The 18,118-nt window shown below is 40.1% G+C and overlaps 1 protein-coding gene and 1 non-coding gene across 2 annotated transcripts; one reads left to right on the forward strand and one right to left on the reverse strand.

Moving 5' to 3' along the window:
- Positions 1-384: 384 nt before the first annotated feature.
- LOC138982272 (F-box/LRR-repeat protein 2-like) lies at positions 385-16,839 on the reverse strand. Its single transcript, XM_070355516.1, has 11 exons — positions 16,732-16,839; positions 14,811-15,161; positions 12,876-13,031; positions 10,236-10,351; positions 8,888-8,967; positions 8,153-8,201; positions 7,614-7,850; positions 6,911-7,135; positions 5,540-5,695; positions 4,419-4,601; positions 385-3,852 (listed from the first exon to the last, which is right to left on the reverse strand). Exons 2-11 carry the CDS (start codon positions 15,109-15,111, stop codon positions 3,697-3,699), a joined length of 1,659 nt encoding a protein of 552 aa, XP_070211617.1. The 5' UTR covers positions 15,112-15,161; positions 16,732-16,839; the 3' UTR covers positions 385-3,696.
- Positions 16,840-17,567: 728 nt separating this feature from the next.
- Trnap-agg (transfer RNA proline (anticodon AGG)) lies at positions 17,568-17,639 on the forward strand. The gene has a single exon. It is a non-coding gene; the product is annotated as a tRNA-Pro (tRNA).
- The last annotated feature ends 479 nt before the right edge of the window (positions 17,640-18,118 follow it).

Genomic DNA, 18,118 nt, shown 5'->3' on the forward strand with positions numbered 1-18,118 from the left:
TAACTTTTATGGAGTTAGAGCAGTATAGTTTATCTGCTTAATTATGATTTATATTATGTACAACAAAGGTAAGTGAGTCGTACATGTATGAGCAATTGATCTTGTTTTCATAAGAAAAGGTCATTTTGGCCACCAACTGTCAGTTTAATTCAAACCACATGACAATTTATTTAGGATCATTTTGTACAGCACATTGTCCCGCTGTCAACATCCCTGTCACACCACCTTGTATATAAACCACAAGCATTCTCAGTTTTTCACAATTACAGAAAATAGGAATATAGACCAATATCTTGTCTTCATTATGCATGAAAACCTCACAGACTATTCTGTAAAGTACTAACCATCAAGTATTAAGTATCATCAAAACATAAAATCATCACAGATCAATTCATGCCTTTAATTATGTGATAAAAGCAGCCTTCCGATCCATTCAAACACTCATTCAACACTGGATCATTACTGTAAAGGATTAAAAGTAATCCGTAATACTATATTATCTACAAATGCCCCTCAAAGACTTTTTTGTCTGCTTAGTTATATATAATTCAGCAATATTCTCACATAGCAATAGCTGTCTCACACCTAATATTGTTAATGAGTGTATAACAAGATTTAAATTCATCCCAATCTCAAGTTTCACAATACAGGCAAATCCGGATAAGACGAAATTGAAGGGACCGAATTGTTATTGTGTCCTATCCGAAATTTCGACTTGGTCATAGTACCGTGAACTACGAAAAAAATCAAAGAGACCGCTTGAGTATCAGTCAAACAACTTGTGATAATGCATGTTTCTACTAGGTACTGCCCTGCCTTTGATCTGGCCCACACACAGATTTCCACTCTGTTAAACTCGGTCACTGACCGGTCACTGACCCCCATGCAGGAAGTGTTTCCTCTCTCAGATATGACAGGGGAACCACCTCTCATGGCAAAAACTGGGTCATTGACCCCTGGGAAGAAGGTCGTGTCTGTAAACAAGGCCACCCAATGCCTTTGATCTGGCCGCACACACAGAGCACACAAGACTGAACAAAGACTGAATGAGAGGCAACCCACAATTTGAATTCTTCTTCTTCCGTATAGTAACCACGTGGTTCACCCGTGAACACACACAAACACACACTGTGAGTACCACTCGCCTCTCCTTACTCCTCGCCCCCTCCTAACTTCACTTCATACTTTATTGCGTGCCGATGCTCACACACACACACAGAGAGTTATACAGCATGTAGACACACACACACAAACACACAGAGAGTTATACAGCATGTACACACACACACACACACACACACAGAGTTATACAGCATGTACACACACAGAGTTATACAGCACAAACACACATCAAGTACAAAAAATTAAACAAACCAGAAATTAGTCTCCATCAAAACCAGACACATGCATAATTATATAGAGAATACTACATGGCTTGCTATGTCATACCAGATTTACACGAGTTGCGTTTTTAAATATTGAACTTCGATCGAAAGCGAGCTTTTCAATATTTGAAAAAGCAGCGAGTGTAAATCACAGCAAGCCATGTATAGTATTCTGTTTATCCTACACACTGTTCTTACGTGTATTTTACTTAAAACGTCCCACAGTCCGAATTGAAGATGCTTCTTTTGGAACCTCGATTTCTTCCAAAGCCTTGTGCAATCTTTTTTGTCAAAGCAAATAAACGTCACTCTAGAAAGTGTAGCATGATGTGTTAGTTCTCAAACTCCTCCATAATGACGTTTGTCTTGGTGACTATGGCATCATAAGCAGTGAAAAAGCAGGTCCCTGCCAGACTAGTTTGACACGACCTCATTTACATGATATAAACACGTGTGGTTTGAACGATAGTGTTATCTCATGATCTTTCTCATGTATGTAGGATAAAATTATATATCCTCATATAATGCCAACTTAGTCCTTACAAAATTTTCCATTTAAGCACAAAAAAGACTTCCTAACAATCATACCCGTACACATTATATTAGCACTGGAGTTTTTAACAACAAAACATTCACACTGGGGTAAGGACCTGCTCCTCTATATACAGCCAATAAAAGGCCACACAGAATTGTCAATTTAATAGGGGGCCCGGGTAGCTCAGGTGGTAGAGCACTGGACTTGTGATCGAAAGGTCGCTGGTTCGAATTCGGGCCGGGACGGACACGGGTCAACTTTATGTGCAGACCCAGAGACGGTATCCATCTCCCACCCCCGTGTCACCACAATGGCACGTTAAAGATCTTGGTCATTCTACCATAAGTGCAGATGGCTGATACCACCTAAACACGCATACATCAAAAGCCGTGAGGGCGTAAAAACTCGAATCGTATAAACCAATTCATGTCCAATATAGGCAATTAAGACCTGACGGACAATAAGCCCCTTAAAATTTACTTTTTTTTTTTACTCAATTTAATGGTAACACTCTCAATTGTCAATACTTTATCTTCAAAAGGAGAACCTCTGGTCCCATGTTGTATTTGGAGAGCTGTTGTAAGTTGCCAGGAGCAAAACATTCTTGCATTTACCTTGATTGGCAATGAGCAAATGAATTTTGCTAATTATGTCAATATCTCAACTCTGGGCATGATCGATGTATGGCACATGAAGATGCATGGTCACCATATCTTGGGGGGCCCGGCCGGTAGCTCAGTTGGTAGAGCACTGGAGTTGTGATCCTAAGGTCGCATGTTCCAATCCGGGCCGAGACGGACACGGGTCAACTTTATGTGCAGACTGATAGACGGTATCCATGTTCCACCTCCGTGTCACCACTGTGGCACGTAAAAGATGTCGGTCATTCTGCCATAAATGCAGGTGGCTGATTACACCTAAACATGCATACACCTGGGTAGCGCGACGGACTGTTGCTGCTAGCTTTCCACTGGGGGGAAGTGACCCGAATTTCTCAGCGATGGGACAACAAAGTAATGAAAATAAAAATGATAATTTTGTTTTTTTACGGCCTACAAGGTAATAAAGGGCATCAATCATTTGTGTAACTAAACTGTAGTTCAGTCATGATGTTTGAGATGCATGCAACTAATAAGCTGCACATAAGGCAACACAAAAATAATTGCTTTACCCGGTAACGTGACCAAAAAAAATAGGGTCGGTTGGTCGGCTTTTTATGTTTTTTTGTTTTATAAATTTAGTTGAGTTCAAAGGAGGTTACTTCCCTTAGTCTCGGTATGGTTTGCAAAATGTGCCAAAAGTTTTTAGGTTTTTTTAGAAAGGAAAAAAAAGTGTTAGGGTTGGCAGGAAAAAAATAGGGTCGGTTGGGTTACCCTAAACCAACATATTTTTTTGGGGGGGGGCCTAACATAGCAGAAATAATCTGCATAATTCCATTCAGTCCTCAACGTTTTTACCTGTTGAATTCTGCATGTGTACAACTGTCCAACATGACTTCCTTTGAGTAGTTCAGGCATGTTTGTCATGTATATATAAGCTACACGAGATCACCATGTCCAACCAGTAAGTTCAGTTTCAACGCTGATGTGGAACTGATGTTATCCCCCCACTAAATGGTGTAGTTCTGCAACAGAAAAGGCGCTAGCGGCAGGGGTCAGACTGCACTGGAGCAAAGCACTGATCGATGCGTACAGTCCGGAAAATATGGTACTAAGCCCATTGTCAAAGTTTCTGGAATGATTTTGAGCAAGGCACACCTACATCCATTTGTGTCTCTCAGCTGTGTGGGTCTGTAGCATCACTGTTATTCATATTGACCGGCATGAGATCAGCACGACAGAATTCCCCAGTGTCCAGATTTTTTGCCATGAGCTGGTTAGGCACTGCATTCGGAATGGCGTGGTTTGCAAACAGACGTGTGATACAGCAATCCTGCGAAAAATGAAAACACATTTGATTCACCTGAAATGTGATGCTCACTTGGTTGAATTTCAACACCAGATAAACAAAGAGGAAAAAAGGACGGGGGAAAATTGTCAAGAAAATATTGTTTAGCAGAAAAAAATCAACCGACCAACCCAAGACAGCAATATTCTTTACACATACACACACATCCAGCAACATACCGTTACAGCATAGATAACGCCCCCCCCCCCCCCCCCCCCCCCCCAAAAAAAAATCAAAAAAAATCCAGGTAGGTCAGCATTTTATTCTCCATTTTTGTCTTGTCACCGAGGCATATGTGGCTTTTATTATTCAGAACCCATTTGAGTTGTGTTCCCTAAATGTTAGAGAAGAGTAGCTTCCTTTGTGAAGTCTGCGGATAAAAAAAAATTGACAGTCAGATTAGTCCTACTACGCGTTAACATTTTTGGATGGTTGACCCGCGCCAGGCGCCTGAGCAATGCGTCAGATGAAAAAAGTATGTGTCAGCGACCAAAAAACAGAACTTTATAGGCCTGACAACAACACTGCAAAACTATCAGTTATATACTCACACAGAGATACCGCACAGCAGCTGGTGTGATTTGTGCGCAACCGTTGAGATAGATTTCCTCCAGCTCCGGCCGACTGTTGGCGAGAGCAAAGATACACTTGTCGGTCAAACCGTGAATACCGGACAAGACCAAGCTTTTGATTGGACACTGGCGCACCAGCTCACACACAGCTCTATCTGTAATCTGTCAACAAAATCAATGAGAACACGATTATCTTAACCTTTTCCCTTATAAATTAAGCCTAAAAGTTTCAAGTTTAAACCATATAAAACGCGGACAAAAATTGATGTTTTTAGAGGTTCCAGGTAAAAATGAAAGAGTATGCAGAAAATCAACTAAGAGCGTTCACACAGACCTAGACAAAAAGAGACAGACACGCAGAAAGACAAACAGACACACAAATTACCCCATGTATACATCTACAGGCTCACACACATAACACACACACACACACACACACACACACACACACACACACACACACACATACACACACACACATACACACACATAATTGCAATGCATCAGCTATATGAGCAAGAGGTCCAAAATTATACCCAAACACAATTATCAAACTAAGTACATGTAATACTAATAGCATACAACGTAGAAAGACAGCAGCTAGAGGTTGGGCTCAGAAAGAGCAATAACAATTAAGATCACCCTTTAGGTTCAAACCTCATGAAGCTGAACATTAAATTAAACATGCTGCAGAAGACTAATAAAAAGATATATTTAAATAGCGCTCTGCCTCATTTGTTTAAGATTCTCACAGAAACTTTCCAGGCAACCCTGTAACAATGTTTGTGTTTGTTCTGTTAAAACCAGTCTTGGAGTATGTTGGGTCAGGGCTGGTTCTTGTGTATGACTGTGTACGCAAGCGTTACCTGAGAGAATGAGGAACATATATTTATATGCACTTGCGGCGACCATCCTTTTTGATAATGAAAGTGGCTTGTTGATTTTAATGCTTGTTATTCTCTCAGGTGCCAGCCAGGAGACTTGTTCCGCATAACTCTCACTCACTCTATAACCACACATCGTATGCATTTTAGAGCGCTTACTTCCCTTTGTTGATCAGATCATGCAGGAAGCTAATCAAACAGAAAACCTCTACACACCTGTCTGCAGCCTTTGATGCCCAGGTGAGTGAGTTTAGGACAGTTGTCAGCCAGCTGAAAGAGCAAGTCATCCGTGGCGGCCGTGATGCCAGAGATCTCCAGCAAGGTCAGCTCATGGCAGCACAACGACACCTGGGATAGGACCGACACATCCAGCTGCAACAACAACACACTGTGACCTACCATGAAACCTTGAACGAAGTAGCAATAAAAACATTATAGTGGAACACCCCCCACCCCCCCCCATCTCAGGTCTTAAAAAGGAGGGAGTCTTAAAAAGGAGGGAGTCTTAAAAAGGAGGGAGTCTTAAAAAGGAGGGAGTCTTAAAAAGGAGGTAAACTAACAGAGGTTATGAGTAGAAAGTCTAAGAAAACAAGGTCCTAGATGGGAGAAAGTCTTAAATTGGGGGGTCTTAAATAGGGGGGTTCAATTCATCAATTGTAACAATAAAAACATCATCGTTAAAGAGGACACATAATCACAGGAATACGAACGCGTTTCAACAACAAAATCTTCAGCAAAAGGACAATTTCAATATGTTGGGTTCTCATACTTTTTCTTTCGGCTATTTTCTGTTTTTTGGCACTTGATTTTCCTTTTTTTTGGCTTGTTTATTGCTGAAGAAGACTTTTTGTCCAAAATACGCACACACACACATCACCTCATGTATACAAGTACAAGCTCACACTCATAAAACACACACAGCAATGAATGAAAAAAGGACAAGTACAATGTTGGGTCCTCATACCTTTTCGTTTTGGCTTTTTTTTCTTTCTTTCTCTCTTTCCACAACTTAATTTTTCTTTTTTTTGCTTGTTTGTTGCTGAAGAAGACTTTTTGTCCCAACCGATTCATAATCTGGTATGTGTTTCTAAATCTGGTGTGTGTAATTCTATTAACTCTTGGTGATAATATTTCTGCATGAATTGTTAATTTATTTTAGTCCTTCTTACTCAAGTCTCATTTCATATCAAAGACAATGAAATCTCTGTTTTAGGACTCTCTGACTTACGAGCTTCTCCCTTTCACTATTTTGTTTTCTCAGACTCTCTCTCTGTGAAGGTGTAAAAAGAACTTAATTAATCAAGGCATCGTCACTCCCACTTTTCCAGAAACAACTCCACTCATATTGCTCATATTAACCTAATACCTCCCACAATTCATCTTTTGTTGTTTATAAAGACGCAGGTTGTAAAGAAGTATCAAGAATTTTAAGAAAACTGTTCAGTAGAAGTCATCCGATTTTTTTTATGCGCAAATATGTATATCTTCTTTTTTTTTCCTATTCTTTTTTGCTTGGCAATATATATTAGGCAGTATGTGATACATAGAGTAATTGGTCAAAGCAAAAGCAAGAACCTTTTGACCTACCTCTCTGCAGCTGAGGTAAAGTTTGCGGAAATTGTTCGCTCGTTTAGGATCTTGAAAGATTGGAGACAGCGTGACTCCAGTGACTTGCGTGAGAAGGCTCAGGCACATTTCCTGCAGCTGCCGACAATGCTTGGTTATAGCTCGAAGCCCCTCATCGGTAAGAGTCTTGGTGAAACCACCACTGATGTCTAGTGTTTCCAAATTAGAACCCACGTGTTCCAAAATCTGCAACGACAATTGAGATACAGTATATGAATGGGGAATGCGAAAGTAACAGATAAATAACTGAAAAATCATACCTAACCAATCAATGAAAAATGAGCAATCACCAGACCAACGCATGATGAACGAGTCAACATGTACTGAACTAAAATGCAAACCGCAATAGCAACAACTGAATAATCTAAAACATACAAAAAACACACACCCATACAACACATCGGACTAACAGACATAATTGGTCGCACTGTACATTAAGTTTACCAATATGTTTAAAACAAATTCTTCTTTCAGTATTTTACCGACAAAAACTATAATCATGTGTCAAAATACTGTATCGGATTCGGGATGCGGTTGTGAAGAAAAGAAGTGTAGGATTTTTTCTCGTCGGATTTTTTTCCACTGACCGTACTAATCGTTATTTAGATAATCATGCTTACATTTTTAATACAGCTAAATCGTATGGGTTCCCAGGTCTGTTTACCTTTCTCAATGTGGTGTCATTGAGGGCAGACACACCACACAAACGCAAAGAGGTCAGTGAGCGCAGACGCTGCAAGGCTTCCACAAAGACCTGCTGATCCTCCAGCTGAATTCCACACAGTGACAGCTCCTTTAGTGTCTGCGGTAACGTCCACAGCGCTTGGCACTCACTGTTCTTTGCCAGGCGGCTGCAGTATGACAGATCTAGGCTTTGAAGTCTTGTGCACCCCTGGAACAGCTGTGGGGAGAAATGAGGTTAAGAGAATGCATTATTAGGGTCATGGAATACTACAGGTGAAGGCTTTTTAATGCCATATTGTACAATTTTGCTAAACATCTGTTGGAAAACAGATTTGGAGGTCATGAAGAATTTAGAATTGATGGCCATTAAATCAGAACATAAACACAAGCATGTACACACACAAACTAACCTGTAGTACAATAAAAAGGATAAATTATTATGCATTCATGCACATTTCTTTCTCTTCTTCCTTGTTCATTCGTTAAAACAAAAGAAAGGTTGACAAGAAAGATACACACCTTTATTAAGGCTTCTTTTCCCACAGCTTTTGCTCCTGTAAGATTCAACCTGTAACGCAGAACATCCTTTTCATACGTAACATTTGTTGTTTGATCTGGAGCACACACAGAGATGAGACAATTAAGACAGACACCCACTCACCCCTTTGCACGCTACTCAGCTACAAATTTCATACACGCCATAGCATAGGTATACATGCAGCCACACCCAACAATGATAACAGCAGGATACACACTAACTGCATAAACAAGAAAAACTTACTGACGAATGGGATCTTATGACTAACGGCGTAAAAACATCTGTATCTTTTTGCATAAATCATCATCGGTTCATTAGAGAATCATACCAAGGTTTATTAACCATACTACGTACAAGCACAAACTGAAGCATGGGTAGGCATGTTAGGTTTGTTCTGTTCAAGCATCTGTTCATCTCGAGACGCAGACGATTCAGCTCTTGCTAATTGTGGAGTTAACATTAAGGGTTTTCTACTGACTTTAAATGCGGTTGAGTAATCTTCCAGGGAATGTACATCGGATCCAAATACCATTTATAGTGTGTGTGTGTGTGTGTGTGTGTGTGTGTGTGTGTGTGTGTATGTGTGTGTGTGTGTGTATGTGTGTGTGTGTGTGTGTGTGCGCAATAACATCTTCTGTAAAGGATCACAGCAAAGAAGTGTTTTTTGTTGCTTTCTTTTTCTCTTTTCCCCCCTCGATCATCATTATGATACTCACTTTTTCAAGTTTGAACAATGCCGCGATAACTGAACCAGCTCTTCATCAGTTACACCTGGAATCCCCAGATCCAGCTCCTCCTGAAAAATCAATGTCATTAGTGGTATATTCCAAGTAACACGCATATTGAATTCCCACTGGTTTCCCAGTGGTGAATGAGTGGGAAGAGGATGGGAGAGTGGGCCCACTCCCATCCCACAGAACTCCCACAGTCAAAGCTATGGGAAGAAAGTGGTATAGACCTGGGCCGTCCCTTGGTCTCTGGGAAACAAGCTTGCACTTCGACAGAAATGGGATAAAAGTGGGAATTCCCTCTTGTTCCCACACAGCGTGCCAGGAAAATGTTCCGACGCAGCGAGCTACAATTGCCGGAGAATAGACTGTGAATACATTCCGTGAGCGCGAGTATTGCATGTGCAAGGATCAAAGATTTCATCTGAAGAACACAGAGTGATATAATGACGGCTTCATATTCAACAAAGCGAAGACGATTAGTGAGATTACTGTCAAACTCAAAGGTTGATGAACGCATGAACACGGCTTTCCCACATGGCCGCGCGCGCGCTCGTAATCCAGCGTCAACTTGATTTGAGTGATTAAAAACCAGTGTGTGTGCTTGAATACGTATCTGTGTGTATGAGTTGTTCTTGTTGTTTTTATATACATTGATGATTTTTTAAATCGCTCATCCCTATGCTTCATGATTTATGGCACCGAGTCGCAAAGTTTGTTCCAGCATTATGTTATGCAATCATTTTAACACTCATTTCTCACTGTAGTCCCACACGTTTCCGATTTGAACCCCACTTGTTTCCCACCTGAATCCCACTCGTTTCCCACCCGTGAATCCCACTCGTGTCCCACCCTGATCCCACCCGTGTCCCACCCTGATCCCACCCGTGTCCCACCCTGATCCCACTCGTGTCCCACCCTGATCCCACCCGTGTCCCACCCTGATCCCACCCGTGTCCCACCTTGATCCCATTGGTGTCCCACCCGTTTCCCACTCGTGTCCCATTTACTCCCCACTGGGCTCCCACTGCCCACAACGTCACCATGTGGGATCCTACTCGGGGCCCACATGGGATCCATGTGGGAAGGTTACTTGGGATGTTTGTCCTGAATTTTTTGTCTTTTGAAGCTGCATCCCTGTAGGAATCACAAAATAATCAATGGGGTCAAACACATCCTTGTGGTGGATCCATAAGGCGGAAAGACCATAATACATACATATTCAATGATAGTTTTCTTTTCTAAAATCTTGATGAATAACATAGAAAGCTTGGTATTAGTTAGTACAATAAAGCAACATGTGGCACAGTGTTGCAATATTCACACTCCAACTTACCAAGACATCACCTAAGGCTGCTGCCACACATCCATATGTCCGTCTCTCAAGTGTAGGGCAGTGCGCTATCCGCAACACTTTTATCCCTTGACACTCATTTGCTAAGGCTGTAACACCTGGAACACAGGATACAAGATAAAATAATCTCGTTATTCAAATGGGCAATATGGCAATTACAAGCAACACACACAAAGTCATTGTACATAGCTGTTATACGTCAAACTCACTAAAGAGAAGTCAATTTAACTAATTTTGTTTCAGAGATGACTCTTTGTAAATATACTTTTGCACTGAGCTACACGTACAGTGGAATCCAGCTATATAGCTATTCTGATGGACACGTGGGGGAATTCGGGGGCTGTGATTGGATGGTCTCTTCCGATCATCAAAGCATAATGCTATGGAAGTCGGCCATTTTTGCCAATATCCAAAAGCATATTGGCAATAACAATGATGCATGGTTCCGGTTTACCCATCTGTACCACACGATGTTTCAATCGATGACAGCATACACTGACAACTTGAAATTCTTCTCGGGAATGTTTTACAGCTTTACAAATGTCGATAGCATACCCTTTTCTCCTAACTTCCCGAATAAACAGGACTAAACCAATTATTTTCTGTCCCTAAACACCACAAAATGCCCAAAGTCGAAAGATGTAGTACAAACAGGGGAGTAAAACGGAACAGCCGTTTTTGTGTGCCTGTGTGAGCTCAGTTGCCGACTAACACAAACTTTCGCATTCGGCTTTTCTTATTTCGTAACTCCACACTAAATACCCCACTTCCCCTCTGAAGTATTGATGTACAACCCATGGCACTAACATTCATGTAGTCGTTCATAATTTTTTTAACTGAGGTTGAAAAATTCGCTTCATGACGAGACAAGTATAAACGCCATTCACCCAAACTGAAAACTCCGCTGCCGTCTGCTCGCGTTGTACGGATTAGCTGTTCTCTTCTCCTCCCCTTGTTGCATCCTAGTTCTTCAGTTGTTTCTAGTTTTCCGTTGATGTTGTGTTTTGGTCTTCTTCATAAGTAGTCTTGTTCAAAATTAAAAAAAACTCAAACTTCTTTTTGTTGTATACGAAAGAACTAATAAAAAGCTGTTTAACAGCTGTGTTGTCAAATCGAGTTTTTTTCCAAAGTCAGTGTGGCGCCTGCGCAAAACTAATGCGCATAAGAAACGGCGTCTGCTATCAAAACCTGAGATCAACGCATCGACGCAAAAACTGTCATTTTGTAAATTTGGAACAACAAATCAAGGTCAGAACAGCTATATAATCGCTATTGTATTTTCAGCGTAGCAATAGGGTCCGATATTTAGACTCGAACAAGTATAATGCGACTCGTCTTCGACTCGTCGGCATTACTTGTCTCGTCTAAATATCGGACCCTATTGCTACGCTGAAAACACAATAGCTGTTAATAACGAACCTGGGTATAAAGAAATCCCTCTTTTAACAAACTGCCATTGATTTCCCGGCAGACAGCCTTCTATTTCTTACTTGTTACTTTCCGGCTACATCGAACCTTTTGAACTCATTTGCATAACGAACCCCTCTTTTAACAAACACGTTTTCATCGCCCCAGAGCCGTTTTGTCTCTAAAAGTCACAAGGCTACAACGAACTGATGTCAATAATTGTCTCCAAAAACAAAAATACACAAACACAAGTGCACATCGCGTGATGAGCGAGCTCTGAACAAACAGCGGGAGGTGCACGGAACAGCCAGTGAAAGCGGTGAAGACGATGACCCAGAACCGCTCCCAACACCAACTGCCACAGAAGCACGTGTTGCTGCCAATACCCTACGTCGCTACTTGCAGGCAAAGTGCAGCGATGTCTGTGACTTTGATATGATCTCCAAATTGGAGTGTACAGTGGAGAAGTGTGCCAGTTCTGAGCAGCGTCAGACAAACATTCTGGACTTTTTCAAAACAGCTTTTTACGTGTGTCGCGGCAGTGTCAGTGTGTGCAGTGTCTTTTTTGACGGACACGGAGATTGATCAGAATGTACATGTACATGCTTTTACACGGCTTTTTAAATTTTACTTCAAAAATTGTGACAGTAAAGTGAACATTTGAACTATGCCTCTCTCTATGGATTATATTATGAAGCTGTTGAAAACATGCAGAGAGATCGATGGGACGATCATTTGAAGGTGAGTAGGAAAACTTGTCTTAAGGCCATTTAGGGTTGAAAACTCTACAGCGAATTGCTGATATAACAAACTAAAATGTATCTCCCTTGAGATTCGTTGTACCCGGACTCCACTGTACATGTTTTCCTTTTGTATCATATATATACCTTTTACAGCCATGGAAGGAAAGGTCTTCTGGACCTATCGGCAACTGTTTGCAGCCCAAACATCTTTTTTTGCCCCGTTTTATTTTCTAAATATCATTAGAATTCTTTGCACTGAATGTAAGAAGCAGAATTGTAAGTCAGCCCAACCACACATACAGAAAGACAGGAATAACATGCGACAATTTTCTATGATCTTTTGGAGAAAAAGAAGAATATTCAACCCTTCTCCGGCACAGATGTTCTTGTACCTCGATCATGAGTGCAAAACAACTGCTGTCAGTCTCTTGCATATAGTCTGCCCTCCCTTAGTTCTACCTTTTAAACTCACCCTCGCATGTGATAAGCGGACACTTCTTCATCTCAACCTTCCAAAGCGCAGGGGAGTGAATTGCAGCCAGACCAAGGGAGGTAAGGCGAGGCAGTTTCTTCAGCTCCAGTACACACAGTTTTTCTTGCCCTGCTGTGATCTCTTTTACGCCAGCATCTTGAAAAAAAGAAGAAATGTTTGAAATCTTTTCAGATTTTTGTTTAGATTCAATTAAACAATGTGACGTGGGCTTGAGAAACACATCTTCTACGTACATCAGCTTCACCACTGTATACTCGACCACAATCGATAACTATTATTATCATCTTCGTCCTGCTTCTCGTTTTCAAAATCAGCCTTTCAAACAGCACAATTACAAACCAACCATAAATGATCATGATAGTCATTACTAGTGGCATGGATAATGTAATACCCTTCCAAGGCAAGGCAAGGCAATATTTATTTTTTTTAAACCCACGGTTACATGAATTTGAAAGAAAAAAATTACAATAACTTTTTTTTTTAAATGTACTAATGGAAAACTTCATAATGAATAACCAGAAATAGGTCAAACTGGATTAATAACTATTTAATTCCAATGAGAGCACATCTCTGATCACAGGACATCTTCTGCTCTCCCTTGGTTTATAACAAAAGTTTTCAAGCCATAAAGTGGGTTGAAAATATGTATGCCAAGAGCCGATCTGATTTTCTCGTCCATTGATCAATTTCATCACCTTCAGCCTCATCCTCATTACAAGAATACAGTTGTTTTGAAGAAGAAGAAAACCATTGAACCAAGGTGTGAATTTTTTCCTTCCTTAATTTTCAGCATCATTGTCAATTAACCTTTCTTAATCCAATTCATTAGGAATGAAACTTTAAATTGGGTTGGGTAAAGATATTATTAAGAAAAAATAAAACCATAAATTGAAAAGCGATTTTTTTCCCCAGCAATGATCGATTGGTCGGTGTAGCCCCAGTTGACCGTATCTCGTTTCTCCGTTTCCTATTTCATCGTATGCATTCACTGGAACGTACTAATAGTGCCGTTTGACCGTATAGAGTACTCGCTCTTGTTTGTTTGTTTTTCATTTGAGAATGCCGATCACAGACACACACTTTGAAAAAAACTATGCAAAAACACTTTTCTCCCTTTTGTTTATTAGCAGGTGTAACACACATGCACACACACACACATAATGTGTTTGCCAATTAAGAAAAGCAATATAAGGCCCCCCAAAAAAATAGGTCTGTTTACGGTAACATAGGCCAAAAAAATAGGGTCGGTAGGTCGGGATTTTTTTTATTTTAATTTTTTTTTTCTCCCAAAAAACATATTTTTACGTTATTTTGCCAAAAAAACAAGATTTTTTTTTTCTTCTTCCCCAAATGCCAAAAAAAAGTCTAGGGTCGCGCGAAAAAACTAGGGTCGGTCGGGTTACCGTAAACAGACCTATTTTTTTTTGGGCCTAAAAGTACATCTTTTCGTATATTATGCCATGCTAGGCATTGCAATGTCACACACATGAATTAAAACAGAAATGTTCAAATAAAAATGAAAAATATAAAAGTTGTTCTGAAGATAATTACTCTGAACAGCAGTTGAGACTGAGTAAGATTCGTTGGCGTTCGATTACCTCATATCATGCTAACAACGGATGAACAGGCATCAATATAACTTTTGAGATATCTTTTTCCTGCGTCCAGCTCTTGTTTCGGGGTTGAAGTTGCTTTGATGCGGTGACGTATCTTCTTTTGCGCGGCTGTGGTGAAAGCATACGGTCAAACGACACTTTGCAATACAGTCAAACGATACAACGCTTCCGATACTGTCACGTTTAACTGGACAGCGGCTACATCAATAGTACGAAAAAACGAGATAAGGTGAACTGGACCCAAACCGATTGGTCATCATTGTTAACTTCTTGATCTCCATCAGTGTTGTCAACTTACCTGTAACAGCGGTGCAACCGTGAATAACCAGCACCTCTATCTCGCACTTGCTGGCCGCCAGCAAAGTGAGAAAATGGTCGTCCACCTGGTGGCACTTGTAGAGTTTGATATGGCGCAATGCTGAGCACATGAGGTTGTAGCTGACGTGTGGCAGGTAGTCCTTGTGCAGCATGTCATGGTAGGCTAGCCGCTCAAGGAGTCGCTCCTTGTAGAGCGTGGGCAGGTTGCTGCACAGCTGGGGGATGGAGCTCAGGTTGTTCTGGATGAAGCCCAGGCAGATGTCACCCAGCTCCTTCACCATGGCGGCAGTCTAGATTCTGCTTACTCTGCTGTCTGCTCTGCTTCTCTTTACTTCCGTAACAAAACAAGAATTACAATGGTTAATACAATAAAAAGACAATGTTCGGAAATCTTGTATTTTCTAATGTCATGATTTGTATATATATATATATCGTGTGTGTGTGTTTGTGTATGCGCGTGTGTGAGGTGTTTATCGGAATAGTAAAGCGCTTGGAGCTTTGAATCGGGACTTGTGCTATTAAAAAATGATTTATTATCATTATTATTATTATTTAAATAACTCTGTCCAGATTTGTAAGTGGTGTGGTACATTAAGACTAGGAGCCCCTTTTACATGTAAGCTTTTCAAAACGAGATGGAGCAAGTACCATACTGCCGATCGGCTTTAACCTACCATCGGGACGAACGCCTAACGATGATGTTTATATTATTCAGTGTGTGTTCAATATGATACCCTTTTCTTTTGAAAATATACTCAGATGTCCTTGATGCTTTAGGTTACTTCCATGGCGAAGTAAAAATATAAACGTTCGTCTCGTAATTATGGCAGACATACATGATACAAAACAGATACTGAGATAGACATGTCAACATTCCAAAATAAAAAATAACAACAAAGTAAGGTCATATACTGATATAGTTATTGGAATGTTTACTCTTTGACAAAACGAAATATTCACAAGTTAAAATGTTGACCTAATGGGACAGACATACAAATAATTATGTACAAATTAAAAAGACTTAAACTTAGCTCATTATATGTGAGCCTGCATGGGAAAACCTGGCTAAAGACGCAGCGAGCTATTTTCGGCTACAATGGTAACAGGTCAGAAGGGATAAAATTATCAATCTTCAGATTTACTGCTAAATCGCTTTATTGATCATCCGCCGGTAATGTTGAACTTTAGCGTGTTAAATTCATAGCTCAGAATCCAGGGGCATTCTTTACTTATTTTTGATCCATGTCCCTGTAATCAAGCCAAAGAACATTTGTCGTGAAATTGATTGACGGATTGAGCTCCAAACTTAAGAATAATTAATCAATTTGGTTGTTTGATCGACGAAAATGAAGCGGAAATGCCTACGTTTTCAACCAAGGGACATCACTTACACGACAGAGTTGCCTCCCTTGTCGGCGTACACGGACAATTTCTTCTTTGATGCATGTAAACGAAATGCATTCGTACAGTTCGTTCGGTGACTTTAATATTTTCAAAGAGATCCTAAATGACTTACAAGTGCAGTTTCTGCAAATTTGGAAGCTTAATGATCTGTATTACGAGCTATGAATTTAACACGCTAAAGTTCAACATTACCCATTGGGAAGACCTCTATTTAATTAACCTGTCCCTCTCTAATTTGACTTTTTAACATCGTCCACAATTGCTACTAAATCATTAAATGTCGTTGGTTTTCATTCATGCTACTAGTCTCATTCCGAAATAGAAAGTTGATGTCCTCCGTACAACATAAGGAAGTATTACAACTTCCCCCCGTCTACAACCATCCACAATCTTTAAAATCTATCATACTAGAAGTACATGTATCTGCAATTGTAACCAAGATTTTAAATGAACAATCAATAGTTATAAACGCACGAGTCAGGTGACTGCATGACTACCTCGATCGTTCACCTGAAGCTGCCAGACGACCCGGAAATAAACAAATACGGTCATTCCTGACTTTTATGAAAAAGAACGGCAGTTTAAATTTAGAGCTTCTATAATTAGAAACTTAGTGACAGTGGTATTTGTAGTACTACAATTTGTAAAATCATAGGAACGAAGACGATTGATTTACAAAATAAATATAACCTCGGCAACGCTTGGTTTTGATTATACTGATGAGGGGGAAGTTCCCTTGTTGTTTTTGAGGGATTCAATGACTGTCACGTGTTTGGTGAAATGAATCATTTACATCTCAACCAGTGTCAGAATAATGTGACTGGGCATAGATATCCCTTGGATATCTATGGACTGGGTGAGACATGAAGCCTGTGCTGCGACTTCTGTCTTGTGTGTGGCGCACGTTATATGTCAAAGCAGCACCGCCCTGATATATGGCCCTTCGTAGTCGGCTGCAAACAAACAAACAAACAAACGGCATATTTCCGATGTGGTAGTTTGTGATTTTTAAACGGAATTAAATGGCATTTTTGTGTAAGACTCTTTTACATCATCTGTTTTAAATTATAACAGCGAGAGATGTGTATGCAGGTGTTTTAGTTGAGAACAATGTTATTAATTAGTACATGTATTTAAATATATAATATCAATGTCACGTGTAGTCTTTCGTTTGTCTTTATGTTACATGCACCACCATTGTAATTTCTCTATGTGAGATAATAAAGTTAATTTGATTTGATTTGATTTGATGTCCAAAGCAAAACGGATATAAAACCGGCTTACTGGACTGGCTATATATATATATATGTTATTTTGCTACCCGCTGTCAGCTGGCTCGTTGGTCTAGGGGTATGATTCTCGCTTAGGGTGCGAGAGGTCCCGGGTTCAAATCCCGGACGAGCCCGATTTTTTTTTTTTGCTCCAGCATCGCACAATATATATATTTTTTTCACAACATGTCTTACTTATAGAAATTTTAATTTATCTTGGTACTCGGTTTTTCGTATCTGTTTTCCAACATTTTTGTTCAGTCTTTTTTTGTCTATAGATCTTTTTTCGTTTGTTTACTAAGCGGACAAACTGATACCCTTTTATAAATGAAGTAATTGCTCGTGAAAGCATATTAATTAGGTCTTCATAAAGACTATTAGTATTAGTATTACATTTTAACAGTAGCAAAACCTTCCCTTTATCAAGCCCGACAAACGTCACCCTGGAAACAGTTTTGCACTTGCTGTTTCCCCTGGAATAATGTTGAGACCTTACACGTCACGCTAATACTTTCTAGAGTGACGTCTCTTCGTTTTGACGTGAAAGATTTCACGAGGCCGGCTTTGGAACACTTTTAATTTTTGCGCTAGACGCTTGACGTTTATTGTCTCG

Source organism: Littorina saxatilis, linkage group LG12, assembly GCF_037325665.1.
Source record: "Littorina saxatilis isolate snail1 linkage group LG12, US_GU_Lsax_2.0, whole genome shotgun sequence".
Taxonomy (NCBI): domain Eukaryota; kingdom Metazoa; phylum Mollusca; class Gastropoda; order Littorinimorpha; family Littorinidae; genus Littorina; species Littorina saxatilis.

Bases quoted from the DNA above. Each gene is read 5' to 3' on its own strand.
- LOC138982272 (XM_070355516.1), bottom strand. From the start codon at position 15,111: ATGGTGAAGGAGCTGGGTGACATCTGCCTGGGCTTCATCCAGAACAAC. The intron at 7,136-7,613 runs GTAAACAGACCT...TTGTCGTTGCAG, and splicing joins ATGACACCACATTGAGAAAG to ATTTTGGAACACGTGGGTTC. The intron at 4,602-5,539 runs GTGTGTAGAGGT...TTTTGTTGACAG, and splicing joins GCATCAAAGGCTGCAGACAG to ATTACAGATAGAGCTGTGTG.